Below are 16,585 nucleotides of genomic sequence, written 5' to 3'. Positions count from 1 at the left end.
ATCCTCAGATCTCATCCTCCTGAATAGCTAGGATTACTGGCCTGAGTCACTGGTGCCTGGCTCTTCCTTTGTCTTTTTCTACATCCATCATTCTTCTGGAAAGAAGAGGTGGGAAGGATTGGTGGTGGGGGACAGCACCAAGAAAATAGTGTGGAGGCTGAGCACCTTTTTTATTAATAGATGTAATAAATAAATAAATAAATACATAAACAGAAGCTTGGGCTCCTCCCTCTTCTGATGACCAGGCACTGGTCACAGCCTATTTACAGCTGGGGGGGGGGGGGCTCAGGGATCTAGCCCCAATACTGTTACCCATCTTCATGTTCACTTGGCCTAGGAAGCCCTACAAATCGCCTTCTGGGCCACTTCGCTCTGTAGGGACCTGCTTGTCCCCACCCATGGAAGAGGAGTCCCAGTTGGACTGGGAAAATCCTGGCAGCCCAGTGCCATGTCCCTTCCCTCCTTTCCTGCTGGAGGTGTGGACGAGGTCACTGGGACAGTTAACGGGAGGAATTAACACTGAGCACAGGGAGCAGGTGCCAGCACAGGGCTATGTGGCCCCAGCTCTCAGTCTACTTTGTGTGGCCAAGCCAGTGGACTTGGGAAGTGCTCTCAGGCTCTGAGTGTGGGGGTAATCAGGGTCCCTGAGGCCACCAGCATGCACAGGGCCTCAGTTTTGGCTGCTTCCAGGGGTTGAACTTGGAGTTGGGGTTAATGTCACATAAGCCAGGGGCACCAAGCCAGTGTCAGGGCCACGACTGCAGCGCAGCCAGTCTCCTCCTGCTGGCCCCAGCACGCGGAGGAGATCTCCCTTGCGGAAGCTCAGCTGTCCAGGGCCGGTGGCCAGATGATGGCACAGTGCCTGCACCTCACTGGAGAAATGACACATGGAGGTCAGAGAAACCCCATGAAAAGCCAAACCCTGCCCCCCACCCCAAATCTTTCCACTTCCCAGGCTCACCATGGAGGCTTGGAGGGCAGGGCAGGAGAGGCGGGCTCCTGCACGCCTTCCTTGGGCTCAGGCTCCCGGCGGGCGCCCATCGTCTGTGCCACGAGCTGGAACATGGATTTATCCAGGCTCAGCCAGTCTGAAGGCAGCCTAGGGGAGAACAGTCAATCTGTCTCTTTGTCTCGACTCAGACCACGCTCTTTCATGGTCATATCTACACCTGGGGGGAGGCTCCTACCTGCTCGTGGGCCGGGTTTCCCGCTGAGCTTTCCGAGAGCCAAAGAGATGCCCCCACTTGATGCCCCCAGGTGAAGGCTCTGAGGTCCCTTCCTCATTTTGTGCAGATGGGGCTGTGGGCCCTTCCCTCTCCCGACTGCGCCTCAGCTCGGCCAGCACAGAGTCAGGGGGGCTCCCCATCCAGAAGGGCCAACCCCTCTCCCGGCCAAGGGCCTCCTCAGGGGCAGGGCAGGCCTCAGCCCCCTCCACTACTCCCTCTCGGGGGGGTGGAGCCTGGGGAGGCCCCCCACTTCCTGACCCTTTCTTTTTCTCACTGCCAGTGCCACTGCTGCTGTTGCTGCTCCCTCGAGGGAACCTGGAACCCTCGGTGGAGCCATCGATATAGACCTGGGAGCTCTGCATGAGCTGGTACCACCAGCCAGCCTGCCCGCCTCGGGTCCACCTGCCATTCCCGGAGTCCCCAGTTGCCTCTGCCACCCCTTCTGTCTCCTCTTCTTCATCCTCTTCTCCACCTGCTGGAGCACCCACACCCTTCACCCGCTCCCCAGGGGCCACCCTGTCCATATCTCCAGGGCCCTCCTGGCCCCGGGACCGGGCCAACTGCAGTGTTGAGTGGGCAGAGAGCAGCAGGTCCTGGGACACCCGCAGCAGTTCCTTATGCTGCCGCTGCTGCTGCCCGCTTTGCAGCAGTCGGTGCTGGAAGAGCAAGTCGAGGCTGAAAGGCAGCAGGGCCAGAGGCTGTAGCAGCAGCAGCAGCTCCTCAAAGAGACCAGGGCACACGGAGTGAGCCGCACTCAGGAATCCCCAGGGTTGGTAGTGGGTCTGGATGATATCTAAGGGAAAGAGAGTGGGTCTGAGTAACACAGAAAAGCAGAGCCTGGCCCAAGAGGAAGGGATTAGAAAGTAACCTGGGTGGGCTGGGGATATGGCCTAGTGGCAAGAGTGCTTGCCTTGTATACATGAGGCCCTGGGTTCAATTCCCCAGCACCACATATACAGAAAACGGCCAGAAGTGGCGCTGTGGCTCAAGTGGCAGAGTGCTAGCCTTGAGCAAAAAGAAGCCAGGGACAGTGCTCAGGCCCTGAGTCCAAGCCCCAGAACTGGCAAAAAAAAAAAAAAAAAAAAAAAAGAAAGTAACCTGGGCAAGCCACTGTACACTGCTGCACAGGCTGTGTGCATACCATGCACTCGGGGTCACGATGACGTCTGCACAAACACTGACACCCAAAAGGATGGTGGCTCTAGACTTAGAGAAGACATGTTGGGCTTTTGACCACCCTGATTTTTTTTTTTTTGCCCCACTTTCCTGCTGCCTCCAAAGTTCTAACTGAAGCAGAGACTGAGGAAGGACTTGTCTAGAAGCCCAAAGCTCTGAGGATGAAGGCCTATGGCCCATCAGCCTCTCCACCACTAGCTTCCAAAGACAGATTCCCTCAGAGGCCTGGCCTAAATTGAGTTTGAAAGAGCAGATTTGGGGCATTACCTTCATGGTTATAGAGATGATTGAACCAGAACTCCAGAGACCGGATGCTGTAGGGAGATAGGTGAGAAAGAGTTGAGTCTTGTGTGGTTACAGCCAGATAATGCAAAGGAGACAGATATGGATAGGAAGTAGAGATGTCCCTCTCCTTTCTATGGTAGGGTTGCTACCTCATTCACTTCATGTAATATAATTCCACAAAGTTAGTAGGGAGATGTAGGGAATGGAACCTGTGATTGACAATCCAATCATTTTCCCCAGAATGGAATCAGTCTGCATGAGACTCAAGAAGTCTACTGAGTGAGAGGCCAGGCGGCCCAGGGCCCAAGTGGATGAGGGGTCCCATACTTGAGAATGAATACTACTACAATGTGGGCTCTAAGGTGGACCTGGGCTTCAAGGCAGAGCTGGAATTGGGAGGATTAGGGTTCACAAGATTAATTAATTTCACAGGGCCCAGGTTTCAATGTAAAAGAAGAGCATGTTGGTGATCAGTGTCAGAGGGTGGTGGGGACGGTGGGAAAGCACTGCCTGCTGAGTGGTTTCAGCTGGATGGAAGAAGTGGCACCTAAGCCTGAGGTCTGACTCAGATCCTGCAGATCCACTCATGTCTCAGTCAAGGAGTTGGTTCCCAGGAAGAGGCAGAGCCTTGGGGGTGCTGATTGCTCAGGAACTCCTGTTCCTCTCATACTCACTTGAGCAGGCCGAGGATGAAGGCATTGAAGCGCATGGTATGATTGGTGAGCTCTGGGAACTGGCTGACTTTGTTGTAGAGGCCATGCAAGACTTTGGTAGATGGGCCTAGGAGGAAGGCAGGTTTGGAGGAAGGTCCTATAACCAGTTTCTGGAACCCCAAATTCAGCCTAGAGTCCTATTGTTGTCACCTAGCACTTACCCAATTGCGTAGAAGCTTCAACCACACTCCATGGCATGTTTTTACGTTGCCCAATGATGACATCTAGCACAAAGGCCTTGAGTCCATCCTCCAGCACGGCCTGGACTGCTGGGCACAAGTACTTCAGAACCAGGTGGCCTACATTGGGGCTCACAGAACTGTTTCCCAGCTTTGCCTATAGATGCAGTAGGGAGGTATCACAAGAAGCCTGACCTTGGTTCTCTCTTAATTGATCTTCATGATTCCCTTCTTGCTATCCCCATCCCTGAGTTCCACTTAGGGGTTTGAAATGTGCAGAGCAAGGGAAGGTTTCGGCCTACATCAGGTGAGGGTTTGTAGGGCAAAGTTCAGCTCTCCATTATTTTGCTTACCTTCACCCCAGGATCCCTGCTTGTGCCAAAATGGGCCACGATGAGGTCCACAGCAGTGTTGACCGCTTTAATGAGTCCTATAAAGAAGCGTTGGATGTAACAGGTCCCTGTGCAAGTCCTTGGTGACCTAGCAGGGGAGCTTGGCTCTTGGTGGGGATTAGGAAGTATTCCTACAATGACTTGCAGCAGTCCCCTCATGTGCCCATGGGTCTCTGCATGGAGACATCAGGCCTGGCCCTTTACTGTTTGTGTCAGTTCTCTTCACCTCCAAGCCTGGAACCATGTCAGGCTCCCCCTCCCACCCTCCCACCCCCCCCCCCCCCCCCGTGTCAAGATTCTCAACCTTGTCACTCCTTAGCCCTCTATACCAATCCTGGATCAACCCAACTATGAGTCTTCTTTGCTCTCATAAAGCAGGCCACTGACAGCAATACTTCATAAAGATGCCAACTAAGGGTGATACTTTGGTATGTGCCTTATGGGACCTATCATCTGCTATATCCTCAAGTTCCTAAGCAAAATCTTTATTCCTCCCACTTTTTGTTTTGTGCTGGTCCTGGGGCTTGAACTGAGGACCTGGGTGCTGTCTTTGAGCTTTTGTGCTCAAGGCTGGTTGTCTACCATTTAAGTCATTAACTCCAATTGTGGCTTTTAGCTAGTTAATTGGAGATAGTCTCACAGACTCTCCTGTCTTGATCCTCAGATTTCAGCCTTCTAAGTAGCTAGGATTAAAGGCATGAGCTACTGGCACCCAACTTAAAAAAAAACCTTGGTTCCTCTTGGCACAGAAAACACGAACCACTGTTTGCAAATTCCTTCATCTTCCTTCTCCCTCCAAAATAATAATGATAATTATTATTTTGCCAATCCTGGGGCTTAAACTCGGGGCCTGGGCACTGTCTCTGAGCTCTTTTGCTCAAAGCTACCACTCTACCACTTGAGCCACGGAGCCACTTCTGGCTTCTTCTGTTTATGTGGTACTAAGGAGTCAAACCCAGGGGTTCATGCATGCTAGGCAAGCACTCTACCACTAAGCCACATTCCCAGCCCCCAAATACATAATTATAACAAGGCTCTATAAGCTTCGCCTCCTTCCCTATGTCCTCCCTCCCTGCTCTTTGCTCATCTTGGAAATAGGTGCTGCTCCTTGTCATGCCAAGGTTCTTGCCCCTCCCTAAACTTTGAATCTCATTCAGCCTCCACAAAGACCTTTAGTTTCCTTTATTTTTTCTTTCACAAGATCCTGCTCTTTTTTTGGCCAGTCCTGGGACTTGGACTCAGGGCCTGAGCACTGTCCCTGGCTTCTTTTTGCTCAAGGCTAGCACTCTGCCACTTGAGTCACAGTGCCACTTCTGGCCATTTTCTGTATATGTGGTGCTGGGGAATTGAACCCAGGGCCTCATGTATACGGGGCAAGTACTCTTGCCACTAGGCCATATCCCCAGCCCCCAAGATCCTGCTCTTTAGCCTACAATTATATGTGTTTCTTCAACCATCTCCCTGTAGTTGCTCTTAGTTCAATGGTCATTTATTTGCCAAAATAGAGTGGTTCTTGCCAGTTCTCATCTTGGATGTCATCAACATGCTGACTCAAGCTGCTAGGCCCCATAGTACCTTCACTTTTACCCACTAGAGTTCTTAGGCACTGATTTGTTAATATGACAATCTCTCTCCCTATACTCAGCTTACAAAGAGAAGAGACTTTGGCCTTGTTCTAAATGTGAGTCTCAATCACTTACACAGTACACTAACTTCTGCTTCGTGTCCCAGCACCTGGAGTTTTAAGACAGGGAAATGATCTGAGGGCTACACAGTAGGGCAACGGTGTGCACAGGTAGTGACTGCAGAAATGGCCTGGGCTGGAGATTATACGCACCTTTCTTCTGAAGCAGGTCAATGGAAATGGCTTCTGTGTTGCCATCTGGGGACAGGCAAAACTCTGCTGGAGGCTTCTCAGTCAAGGAAAAGGGATCTTGGAAGTCAGGACAGGCCAGTGGTAATGGCTTCACTATGTAACCTGGGAAGAGAAAACAATCAGTCCTGAGCAACTTTCTTTCCAAGTTTTAGCTCAGTGGAGTGTCTTATAATCTTTGAGACATGTTCCTGTGGGGCTGACCCCTTCTGTGTGTACCGGGACTTTGCCCACACACCATTCAGCCGGCAGTTCAGATGGTTGGAAGCACTGAAGGAACCAGGAAACTCAAAGATGGGGTTCTTGCGGGCCAGCCGAGCTTCCTGTGGCCTTCGGTCTAGGCTCCCTGACAAACCAGGTGGCCCTAGCGGGTTCTTCCTCCTGTATTCCCGCCACTTGAGGGCTTGAGGGGAGAGGTGGTTGGCTGGAAGCAGAACAGATCAGCAGAAGAGACAGGCAAGCAAGAGTTAGGAAGAGACAGAATTTCATATCACCCAATGGCCCATCTAAACCACTAGGATTGGGAAAAGGTAGATATTATCCACAGGTGCTGGGAAGAAGATGCAAACATTTTAACCTGGGCTTGAGTGTAAGAAAGGCACAGGTAAAACAGCTCGGGCCAGGGATGAAGCTCATACCATTATTGGGCCTGGAAGCCATGCTGCCCTCACCACCGCCTCGGGCCAAGCTCTCTGCCCGGCTGATGCCAGACCTCCAGGAGCCCAGAGGCGGCAGGCTTCCTGTTCCATGGAGCCGGTACTCAGCCAAGGTCAGTATCTTCTGCTCCTCCTTTTGTGGCTGCTGGCAGGTGGCAGGCTGGCCAGTTGGAGGACAGGAGTGGCCCCATGGGGGTAGGCTTTCTGTGGCTGTAGTCTGCTCTGGAGGAGGGGAGCATGAAGTAGAGGCAGAAGAATCAGTGCTGGGCCCAAAAGGGCCGGCACTCCGGATGGGAGAGTAGCTTCCCAGTGGCGATGGCCGTGAGGTCTCTGGCTCAGGCCCAGCTTTTCTGGCACCTCTGCCAGTGGTTTGGGGAATGGATGCCTGCAGCTCCCCTGAAGGAGCTGGGGCTGGGCCTTGAGTGGTGGGGACAGCCAGCAGGGCAGGTGGCGGGGCACGGCTGCAGCCAGAAAGGCTATAGAGCTGGGAGAGGCTGTGGAGGGCCCGGGCCTTGGTCAGCTGCTTGGGGAAGTGGTGCTGGAACACGAAGGGCTGGATAGGCAGCGTGGTTGGCCTCTGCTCCTTGCTGTAGCGAAGGACGGGTCGGCTCTCAGCACCACCTCCTGGAGCAACAGGGATGGAAAAAATCAGATGGAAATAATCACATGGTAACTCAGAAGAAATACCGAAGCACACAGGAGATGATGCGCACTGGGAAAGATGGATAGGACCTAGCTTGTAGGAACCCAATAATCCAAGCTCAGGAATGTCACAGTGCTTCCTCTTCTGACAAACATTTCCTATGTTTTTATGGTACTGGTACTGAACTGTCTTATGCTCCTTGGCTGCTCAGGACCTCTGCATTTTCTTTCTTTTTCGTTTTCTATCTCTGCCAGTCCTGGGGCTTGAACTCAGGACCCGAGCACTGTCCCCGGCTTCTTTTTGCTCAAGGCTAGCACTCTACCACTTGAACCACAGCACCACTTCTGGCTTTTTCTATATATGTGGTGCTGAGGAATCGAACCAAGGGCTTCACGTATATGAGGCAAGCACTCTACCACTAGGCCATATTCCCAGCCCCCCTCAGCATTTTCTTAATTCCAGAGGTGTTAAGGGGTATCTTAAGGCTCAATTCTTATATCTTACTTCCAACTTTCTCCCTTGCATAAGAGAGCTCAATTTTACTTTTACACAGATGTCTCATAAGCCCACAGCATTAGACTTGACCTTCCTCTTGATCCCTAGGTCATTCTGTCATAGGATTTTACTTTCATTTAAAAATTGGTATTTTAAAACAGCTTATCACCTCTGTTAATTTTTTCTGATGGTTTCTATTCTGGTCAGTGGCAGAAACCACTATTTGTTTCAAGGGATAAAGCCTTAAAAGTCAGTTACAGATTTTTATTAGTGTCAAGATGTTAATGACGTCAAGCTTTTTCATTCATTCACCATCCCATCTCCTCTCATACCACATTTCATTCTTCTTCTTTTTTTTTTTTTTGCCAGTCCTGGGGCTTGAACTCAGGGCCTGAGCACTGTCCCTGACTTTTTTTTTTTTTTTGGCTCAAGGTAGCACTCTACCTCTTGAGCCACAGTGCCACTTCTGGCTTTTTCTGTTTATGTGGTGCTGAGGACTCAAACCCAGGGCTTCATGCATGCAAGGCAAGCACTTCCACATTCCCAGCTCCACACTTCATTCTTGAGCAAATCTAATGATAAAAAATACTTGCCTGGCACTGGTGGCTCACATTTGCGATCCTAGCTACTCAGGAGGCTGAAATCTGAGAATCATGGACCAAAGCTGGCCCAGAAAGTAAAGTCCATGAGACACTTATCTCCAGTTAACCACCTCCACACCAGAAGTGGAGCTATGGTTTGCCTTGAGCACAAAAACCACAAAAGCTCAGGAATGGTGTCCAAGACCTGAGTTCAAGCCCCACAACTGACAAGAAATAAAAACACTTTTTTATTTGTAGCTAGAACCAGCCTTTCTGTTATCCCATGATCCTCTCATTGGAATTGGAAAATCTATATCTGCTCCCTCTGGGAAGGAGTGTAGGCCTCTTTTGTTCCTTTTTCCCCCTGCCAGTCTAGGTCAATGAACCTCAAAACAAGGGCTTATCAAACCTGAATCTATGGTTTCCCTCACTGGTAATAATTAGTATATGCCTAGGATAGTCCTAGCAGATGATCTCAATAGCTATGTACATATGATCACATAAGATGATGCTAAGTGAAATGAACTTCAAGTTATGGAAACAAGTGATTTGTCATTCTTGTTATGTTTAACATACTATGTGAAATTATTTCTTTTTTATTTTGTTTATCTTATGGTTTAGCCCCTGTTTCACTGTATTTGATTCTGGTACCCTGGGTATTGTATCTATGTTTATCTGAATCAGGGAAGGGGAACATCAAAATGGTGAGACAAAGGGTAAAAGGTGAACCAATGCAACAGCAATACTTAAAAGACTGTATGTTGTAAACCAACTGTACAAATGGGGGGGTTGGGGAGGAGGGAAGGTGGGAGGAAAATGAGGGAGGAGGTAACAAGTTTGATAAGAAATGTACTCACTACTTTACGTATGTAACTGTAACCCCTCTGTACATCACCTTGACAAAAAAAATTAAAACTAAAAATAAACCCAGCCTCCCACCTCCCCCCCATAAAACCCAAGGGCTTCTACCTAAAGACAGAAGTCCATCCAGATCACTGTGCAGTGACAGTGTGTGAATGGACTACACTCCAACGAACACAGTGCATGCTGTGAACATATGTATGAACACAAGGTGGCGCCACAAGCATTCACAGGGCCTAAAACTGGGTGTGGCTCAGCAATTCTACAAGAGATTGGTGTTCTTGACAGATCAGAAACATTTAAATTTAGAGATACAAAGTCAATTTTCTCAAGTTCACACAACTAGATAGGACCTTACTTTCTAGGGCCTAAGCCAGAGTGTTACTCTCCAATATTCTTTCTGCACATAAATTACCACAAAGTGGTACCCAGCTGGGCTTTTCTACCCCTCATCTTATTCCATTAGTAAGTCATAAGGGTTGGCCACCAAGTGTCATTAGGGAGGTGTTTCAGAATCATTCCCTGGAGGGGGTGAGGGGGTTCAAACAATAATCTGCTGCTATCCTTAGTGCTTGGAAAGCATGTTCTCATCCTCCCTTGCTGTGTTCTAACCATTCTTCCTTCTGTCCTTACTCACACCAAGTTTATTAACATCTTAAGGCCTTTTGTACATGGTATTCATTGCCTGAATTTCATTACTCAGATATCAGCTCTAACTCCTTCCAGTAAGGTTTCTCCACTCACCCTGGCTCCTCTGGAAAGTCATTCATGATCAGAAAGTACCTTTCCAGTGTGTTTATTGTCTATTACTTCTCACAAGAGTTCCAGAAAAGCAGAAAATTTTAGTCCCTGGTGTATATCTAGTGGTTAAAATAGGATGTGGTAAAAGGTATGTACCAAATAGTTAAATGAATGAATCTCTACACTCTCTTTTAGTGCCAGTCCTGGGGCTTGAACTCAGGGCCTGGGTGCTGTCTCTGAGCTTTTTTGCTCAAGGCTGGTGCTCTACCACTTGAGCCACAGCCCTACTTCTAGCTTTTTTAGGGTAGTCAAGTGGACTTTCCTTCCTGGGCTGGCTTCAAACTGTGATCTTCAGATCTCAGCCTCCTAAGTAGCTAGGATTATAGGCGTGAGCCACTAGCATCCAGCATATTCTTTAAAAAGAATGTGGTACCACACCCCCAGTACTTGACAGGAGTATTTTGAGTTTAAGAACAGTGACTTTTAAATAAAATGATACATTTTCAGACTTATGGGTGACAAAAGGACCCACAAGTCCTTTTGCTTGAACCACATAGCAAGACCCTATGTTTAAAAAAAAAATCCCTCCTACCAGCCTCTAAGGATATGATACTGTGAGAATAGTATCAGGTAGGCCACTTTGGGAAATGAGTCTTAGTTTATCACCAGGGAATATAGAGAGTAAGTCTTTTCTCCTTTCTTCCTTTCTTCCTTCCTTCCTTTCTCTTTCCCTCCCTCCCTTCCTTTCTTTCTTTTGCCAATCCTGGGGCTTGGATTCAGGACCCGAGCACTGTCCCTGACTTCCTTTTTTTTGCTCAAGGGTAGCACTCTGCCATTTGAGCCACAGCGCCACTTCTGGCTTTTTCTATGTATGTGGTACTGAGGAATCGAACCTAGGGCTTCATGTATATGAGTCGGGCACTCTTGCCACTAGGCCATATTCCCAGCCCTATTATTTCAATTTTTGGTGTTAACAGCTGACTCATTCTCAGTTTACAATCAACTAAACATCCCAGATTAACTCAAGTACAGCCAACCTAGGGCTTCATGTGTGAGAGGCAAGCACTCTACCACTAGGCCATATTCTCAGCCTGTCTTTTTACCTTTCTATCAGACAGTTCTTAAAATTAGAGACAACCCACCTGAGTTTGTTCTTCTGGGAATAGCCCTAATACCACAGTTCCTTTTTAAAATGTGGTGGCCAGAACTGCATGGAATCCCAGTGGCATTCACTGTTTCCGTTCTGGACTCTTCTCTGCTCAAGTCTAGGAATGATTCTGTCATTTCAATTTTTTTTTTCCAGTCCTGGGGCTTGGGCTCAGGGCCTGAGCACTATCCCTGGCTTCTTTTTTTTTGCTCAAGGCTAGCACTCTACCATTTGAGCCACAGCACCACTTCTGGCCTTTTCTATGTATGTGGTGCTGAGGAATCGAACCCAGGGTTTCATGTATAGGAGTCGGGCACTCTTGCCACTAGGCCATATTCCCAGCCCTATTATTTCAATTTTTGGTGTTAACAGCTGACTCATTCTCAGGTTACAATCAACTAAACATCCCAGATTAACTCAAGTACAGCCAACCTATCAAACTTTATTTTGGTCCCTACTTATTTAGTTTTGTTATTTCAAGATTTGGCAAGATTCTGTTGAATCCTGATTTTTCTGCTTAGCACCTCTTTATCTTCTCCCAGTCATTTCCAGATTGGCTCAATCTGTTTTTCCTACTGTCATTCATAAGTCTGAAGAACTGCTATTCATTATTCCTAATAGTACAGATAATATGCCCTTATTTTTATTTACTTATTCAGCTGGTCCTGGGGCTTGAACTCAGGGCCTGGGTGCTAATCCCTGAGCTTCTCTTGCTCAAGGCTAGTGCTCTACCACTTGAGCCACCATTCTACTTCTAGCTTTTCTGGTAGTTAGATGGTGATAAGTTTCATGGACTTTCCTGCCTGGGATGGCTTCAAGTCACAATCCTCAGATTTCAGCCTCCTGAGTAGCAAGGATTACAGGTATGAGTGACTGGTGCTCATCTTGCACTTACATTTTTATTAAAACCTTCCTTTCTTTCTTTTTTTGGGGGAGAAGTCAACAGATCCAACCTAAGCTGTGGAGAAACTTGTTGCTTTTGCTTTACCTGCTCTTTCCCTTCAGCCCTTCAATCCCCCTGGGGTGTAGCTTCTTCCCTCATGATTCTGAATGTTGCTTTTAGGATCTGCCAGTATTATCTCAGGTGAAATTTCCCTTTAGGTCTCCTTTTGTTTTCTTTGGTGCCAGTACTAGGGTTTGAACTTGGGCCATTGTGTTCTTACTTGGCTTTTTCACTCATGATTGGTGCTCTACTACTTGAGCCACACTTCCAACCTGGCATTTTGCTGGTTAATTGGAGGTAGTTTCATGGGTTTTTCTGTCTGTCCAGGCTGGCTATTGTAACTTTGCTCCTCAGCTTTCCTAAGCAGACAGGATTATAGGCGTGAGTCACTGGTGCCCAGCTCCAGTTTTTTGTGTTTTTATTGAAATGTTTTCCTTCTGTGGTTTCCATGATTCCACTCTCTTCAGATTTTTATGGCCAATTCATCCCAGATTTTTGTATTCTTTTTTGTCAATTGGGGGGCTTTAAACTCAGGGCTTGAGTGCTGTCCCTGAGCTTTTCCACTCAAGCCTAGTGTTTGAGCACTTTGAGCCATAGTACCACTTCTGGTTTTCTGGTGGTTAACTGGAGGTCAGAGTCTCATGGGAACTTTTCTGCCCAGGCTGGCTTCAAACCTGGATCCTTAGATCTCAGCCTCCTGAGTAGCTAGGATTACAGGTGAGCCACCAGTGCCTGGCTTCATCTCAGACTCTTGAAGTTCACCATGCTCTCCCCTTAAACTACAGTATTCTATGCTATTCTGTTTCTATGTCTCTGGTGACTTAAGCTCCAACCTTGTTCCTTTATCCTTTATAACTACACGTTCTTCCTGGATGTTGTTACCTACTTACACAACTTCAACTTTGTTTTTTTTTAAGTTCTGGTACTAAATTTCCACTCAGGGTCTGGGTGCTTGCTGTCCCTTAGCTTTTCAGCTCAAGGCTGGTGCTTTACCACTTGAGTCACAGCTCTACTTCTTGGCTTTTTGGTAGTTTATTGGAGAGAAAAGCCTTATGGAGTTTCCTGCCTGCAATGAGTTTGAACTATAATCCTTAGATCGCAGCCTCCTGAGTGGCTAGAATTGTGCCTAGTTACAACTACTATACTTTTATTCTAATGAATTTCCAACCTACATGATGGTCTCTTCTAACTCCAGAGAGACATCCTTCTAGTCCATCTTCTATTCACATCACCAGTAAGCCTCTAAACATGGCACTAAGTCAAAACATGGCACTAAGCAAAGAAAAACAACAACACAATCACTTCCCTGATACAATCCTTCAAGGATTCCATCCCATCCCAAGTGGCTATACTAAACTGCAGCTTATGCTTTGAACAGAAAAAAGTTAAGCAAGAGTGTAAGGCCCTGAGTGCAAGCCCCACTAGCTGCATGCATGTATGTGTGCGCGTGCACACACACACACACACACACACACACACACACATAACCTGAGTAACGGTTCATTTTTGTTTTATCTTTAGTTGGGATTCCTTGAGGACACAGATAATCTCCCTATCGCTAGTACCATCTTAGCACACAGCCTACTATAAAATAATTGCTTAAAGTGTAATAAAAACCAGTGGGGAAAAAGCAGGCCTAGAAAGCTAAAGGGTCATTGATCAGATTTATCTTTCTTAATCTCTTAAATAAATTTTTTTTTCCTGCCAGTCCTGGGGCTTGAACTCAGGGCCGGGGCACTGTCCTTGAGTCTTTTTGCTCAAGGCTAGCCCTCTACCTCTTGAGTCACAGCTCTACTTCCAGTTTTTTGGTAACTAGAGATGAAATCTCATGGACTTTCTGCCTGGGCTGGCTTTGAACTGTGATCCTCAGATCTCAGCCTCCTGTGTAGCTAGGATTACAGGCATGAGCCACTGGTGCCAGCTTTGTTTTTTGAGATAGTACAGGGTGATGTTAACTTCTGGGGTCAAGCAGTTCTACCTTAGTCTCCCTAGAAGGTGAGACTATAGGTAGGTGTGTTTCATTACATCCAGCTTGGATCTCAGGCTCTTTAGCATGGAGTTATAATTACTGGACAAAGAATGAACTCCACTCCCACCCAATGTGATTTTTCTGTTGGATATATCCCTAACATTGCAAATTCCTTAATGCAAACTCAACACATACTTTGTCCTTTCTATAAATCTAGTTTATAAATCTATAAATCTGTGTTTACAATCCCTGTTCATAGTACTGTCTTTCAGAATCACATTTTCTGAGTCCTTTGTTTAAAATACATCAGGCTCTGTCTAAGTCCTGCTGATTTGATCTTTTTGGTGTACCTCCTCCCCTACCCCTACTATAGGGCAGCATGTGCTCTGGATTGGTAATAGATCTAGTCTGAGGAATTCCTAATTGCCATCCACATGTCATGGATTCTCCAGCCTCCAAGTTTCTTACCGTCAGCTCTAGCTCTTGCATCCCTCTGCGTATGGCTGTTGGCTGGGCTCCCTGGGAGAGCAGGACCTGGATCCATCAGCTGGGCCAAGGGGCCTTGCCCAGCAGCTCTGAGGCCAGTAGGTGGCATCTCACTGGGCTGAGGTCCCTGATAGACTTGGGTGGACCAGGGCTCTGGGCCAAGTAGGTCTAGACCTGGCCCCAAGGGCATGGGTGGTAGGCTATGGCTACAGCGGGTGCCTTCATCCAGTGGGCCTGCCTTATCTTGGTGGGCTTCCTGGATGGGTGAGAACTCCTGCGAGGAGTCTCCAATGCTCCCCCGAAGTTGTGGGGAGCCAGAGCTTGCAGCTTTCTTCCGGCCCTTGGCCAGTTCAGCGAAGGAGGTGACCCTCTTGGGTGGGGAGCTAGGCCCAGCCAGGGCTGCAGGGCCCTCACTCAAGCGTACTGGGCAGCTCAGCATGCGTTCCAGTGAGCCCAAGCGGACAGGAGGGCTGCGCTCAAGGCTGCGATCGTAGCTGCGTGAGCGCTGCCGTCCAGTGCTGAGGTTCGGGGGGGATGTATTTGTGTACACTTGCCCCTCGAGCATGGTAGGGCCCACAGCTGCTGATGCTTCCGTTGTGGAACCCACGACTTCCTGTTCCTCTGACGGAACTTCTGGCTTCTGGAAGAGGTAATACTCCGAGGGTTGGCTGGCGCCTGGGTCTGGGCCAGCGCCTGGAGGGGGACTTATCTTGGTGTGTTCTTCAGAGCAGCTGGTAATGGACGAGCCGGCAGGGCTTGGGGATGATTGGGAGGACAAGTCACAGGTGACAAGTTTATAGTAATTTTGTGTGGCCACAACAAGACGGGCCTGGCTCTGGAAGCAGGCTGTGAGGTCAGCCACTGCGGGGCAGGGCTCACAGTGTGGGCGGTAGGAGTTGCAGTTGGCATCCAGCTCAGGAGATGAGGCATGAGGACAACCATAGCCCCCTTCCCTGTCTCCACTTTCTGGGTGGTGGGACTCACAAGACATCTTCGACTCGGCTGGAGAGGGCTGTAGGTCCAGGTAGAAGGCGCCAGGATCTGAGTGGCTGCAGAAGGAGGAGTCGCTGCAGGACTGTGGGGCGGAGTTGAGATTGGCTCGGGAGCTGCCATGCATCTTGTTGTAGAGGGTGCTGAAGGTGACTAGCACACCATCTGAACTGTTGCAGGAGGAGTCACTCACATAGCCCATGGACTGGTCGGCTGCCTCAGACTGACTAGACGTGCTGCTGCAGCGGCAATGCTGCACCCCCGAGCCGGCGTGTCCAGGGTTTCTTGGGGATTCGTCTGAACTGAGCTTCCACTCCTGGTCAAAGGAAAAGCCAGAGGTGTCGCTGGCTCCCCCTCCACTGCCACTCCCACCAGGCCCCCCACACTCATCCAGCTCCATGGTCTCTGCTTCCATCTCTGGCTGGCAGCAGTGGCTACGACCACATTGCTGGGCATCCACAGATGTTACTGGCTCCTGTTCCTGCCCCTCAACCACTCCAGCCCGACTGCGTGTGGCCCCCCAGGGCCTGCCCACTCCAGGGCCAGACGGTGGCAGCTGAAAAGAAGACAGGTGGAAGGAGGGCTGGCTGGCACTGTGTAGGTGGAAGGACTGCTGGGTGGCACTGTCACCGATGCAGTCATCGTACAGGTCACTAAGTCCTGGCTCGCTCACGCCCTCCTGTAGTAAGAAGGGATTGTGTCGTTTGATGGCTCCAGGGCCTCTTCCATCTCGACCTCTACTCTTGGTGCTGTCTGCTGACAGAGTAGATGTCCCTGGACCAGAGTGCAGACTGTTGTAGAGCAGGGAGTCCGCTTGTCCCAGGTCTTGGTCAGGATGAGTGATGCCCAGCTCGGGTGGGCAGAAAGGATTGGGTCTTGTGCTCCCACTTCCTCCATTTGCTCCTCCACAGCACTGCCTGTCTGGGACTTGGCAGTGCACTAAGGGAATGTGGTGCACGATGAGGGTCTCTCCAGTCAGTTTTGGGGGACTATCCATTTTGGAAAGTTCGAACAAGGGCGTCAACGGCACCAGACACTGCCCCCAGAGCCCAGTGGGGCAGAACACATTTCATCAGGAGAACTTGGCACCTGGAAAGAGAGGGAAAGAAAGGGAACCTAATGTCACCTCCCTGGAAGCCAAGGATGTGCCCTTCCCCCCAGCGTTTTCAGATGAAGAGGCATCCAGGGGAGAAAAGGCTCTTGGTCAAGGTGACACCTGCTAGCAGAGC

At 49.2% G+C, this 16,585-nt stretch overlaps 1 protein-coding gene across 3 annotated transcripts in view; it reads right to left on the bottom strand.

Annotated features, from left to right (window-relative positions):
• Nucleotides 1-151: 151 nt before the first annotated feature.
• Rusc2 (RUN and SH3 domain containing 2) overlaps nt 152-16,585 on the bottom strand; it is a 56,680-nt gene continuing 40,246 nt past the window's right edge. For 2 of the 3 annotated variants that reach the window (XM_048329805.1, XM_048329723.1), the window contains exons 2-12: nt 14,349-16,445; nt 6,483-7,124; nt 6,083-6,268; nt 5,809-5,949; nt 3,933-4,009; nt 3,562-3,736; nt 3,362-3,467; nt 2,670-2,716; nt 1,188-2,019; nt 962-1,099; nt 152-872 (exon numbers count right to left, since the gene is read on the bottom strand). In XM_048329805.1, the coding sequence (XP_048185762.1) occupies nt 671-872; nt 962-1,099; nt 1,188-2,019; nt 2,670-2,716; nt 3,362-3,467; nt 3,562-3,736; nt 3,933-4,009; nt 5,809-5,949; nt 6,083-6,268; nt 6,483-7,124; nt 14,349-16,353 (4,551 nt within the window). In that variant the 5' untranslated portion in view covers nt 16,354-16,445 and the 3' untranslated portion in view covers nt 152-670. The remainder of the gene's footprint in view (nt 873-961; nt 1,100-1,187; nt 2,020-2,669; nt 2,717-3,361; nt 3,468-3,561; nt 3,737-3,932; nt 4,010-5,808; nt 5,950-6,082; nt 6,269-6,482; nt 7,125-14,348; nt 16,446-16,585) is intronic. The other variant, XM_048329884.1, reaches the window with a different exon arrangement.

The sequence above is a fragment of the Perognathus longimembris genome, chromosome 1 (genome assembly GCF_023159225.1).
Source record: "Perognathus longimembris pacificus isolate PPM17 chromosome 1, ASM2315922v1, whole genome shotgun sequence".
Taxonomy (NCBI): domain Eukaryota; kingdom Metazoa; phylum Chordata; class Mammalia; order Rodentia; family Heteromyidae; genus Perognathus; species Perognathus longimembris.
This window is presented reverse-complemented; position numbering and strand designations above follow the sequence as displayed.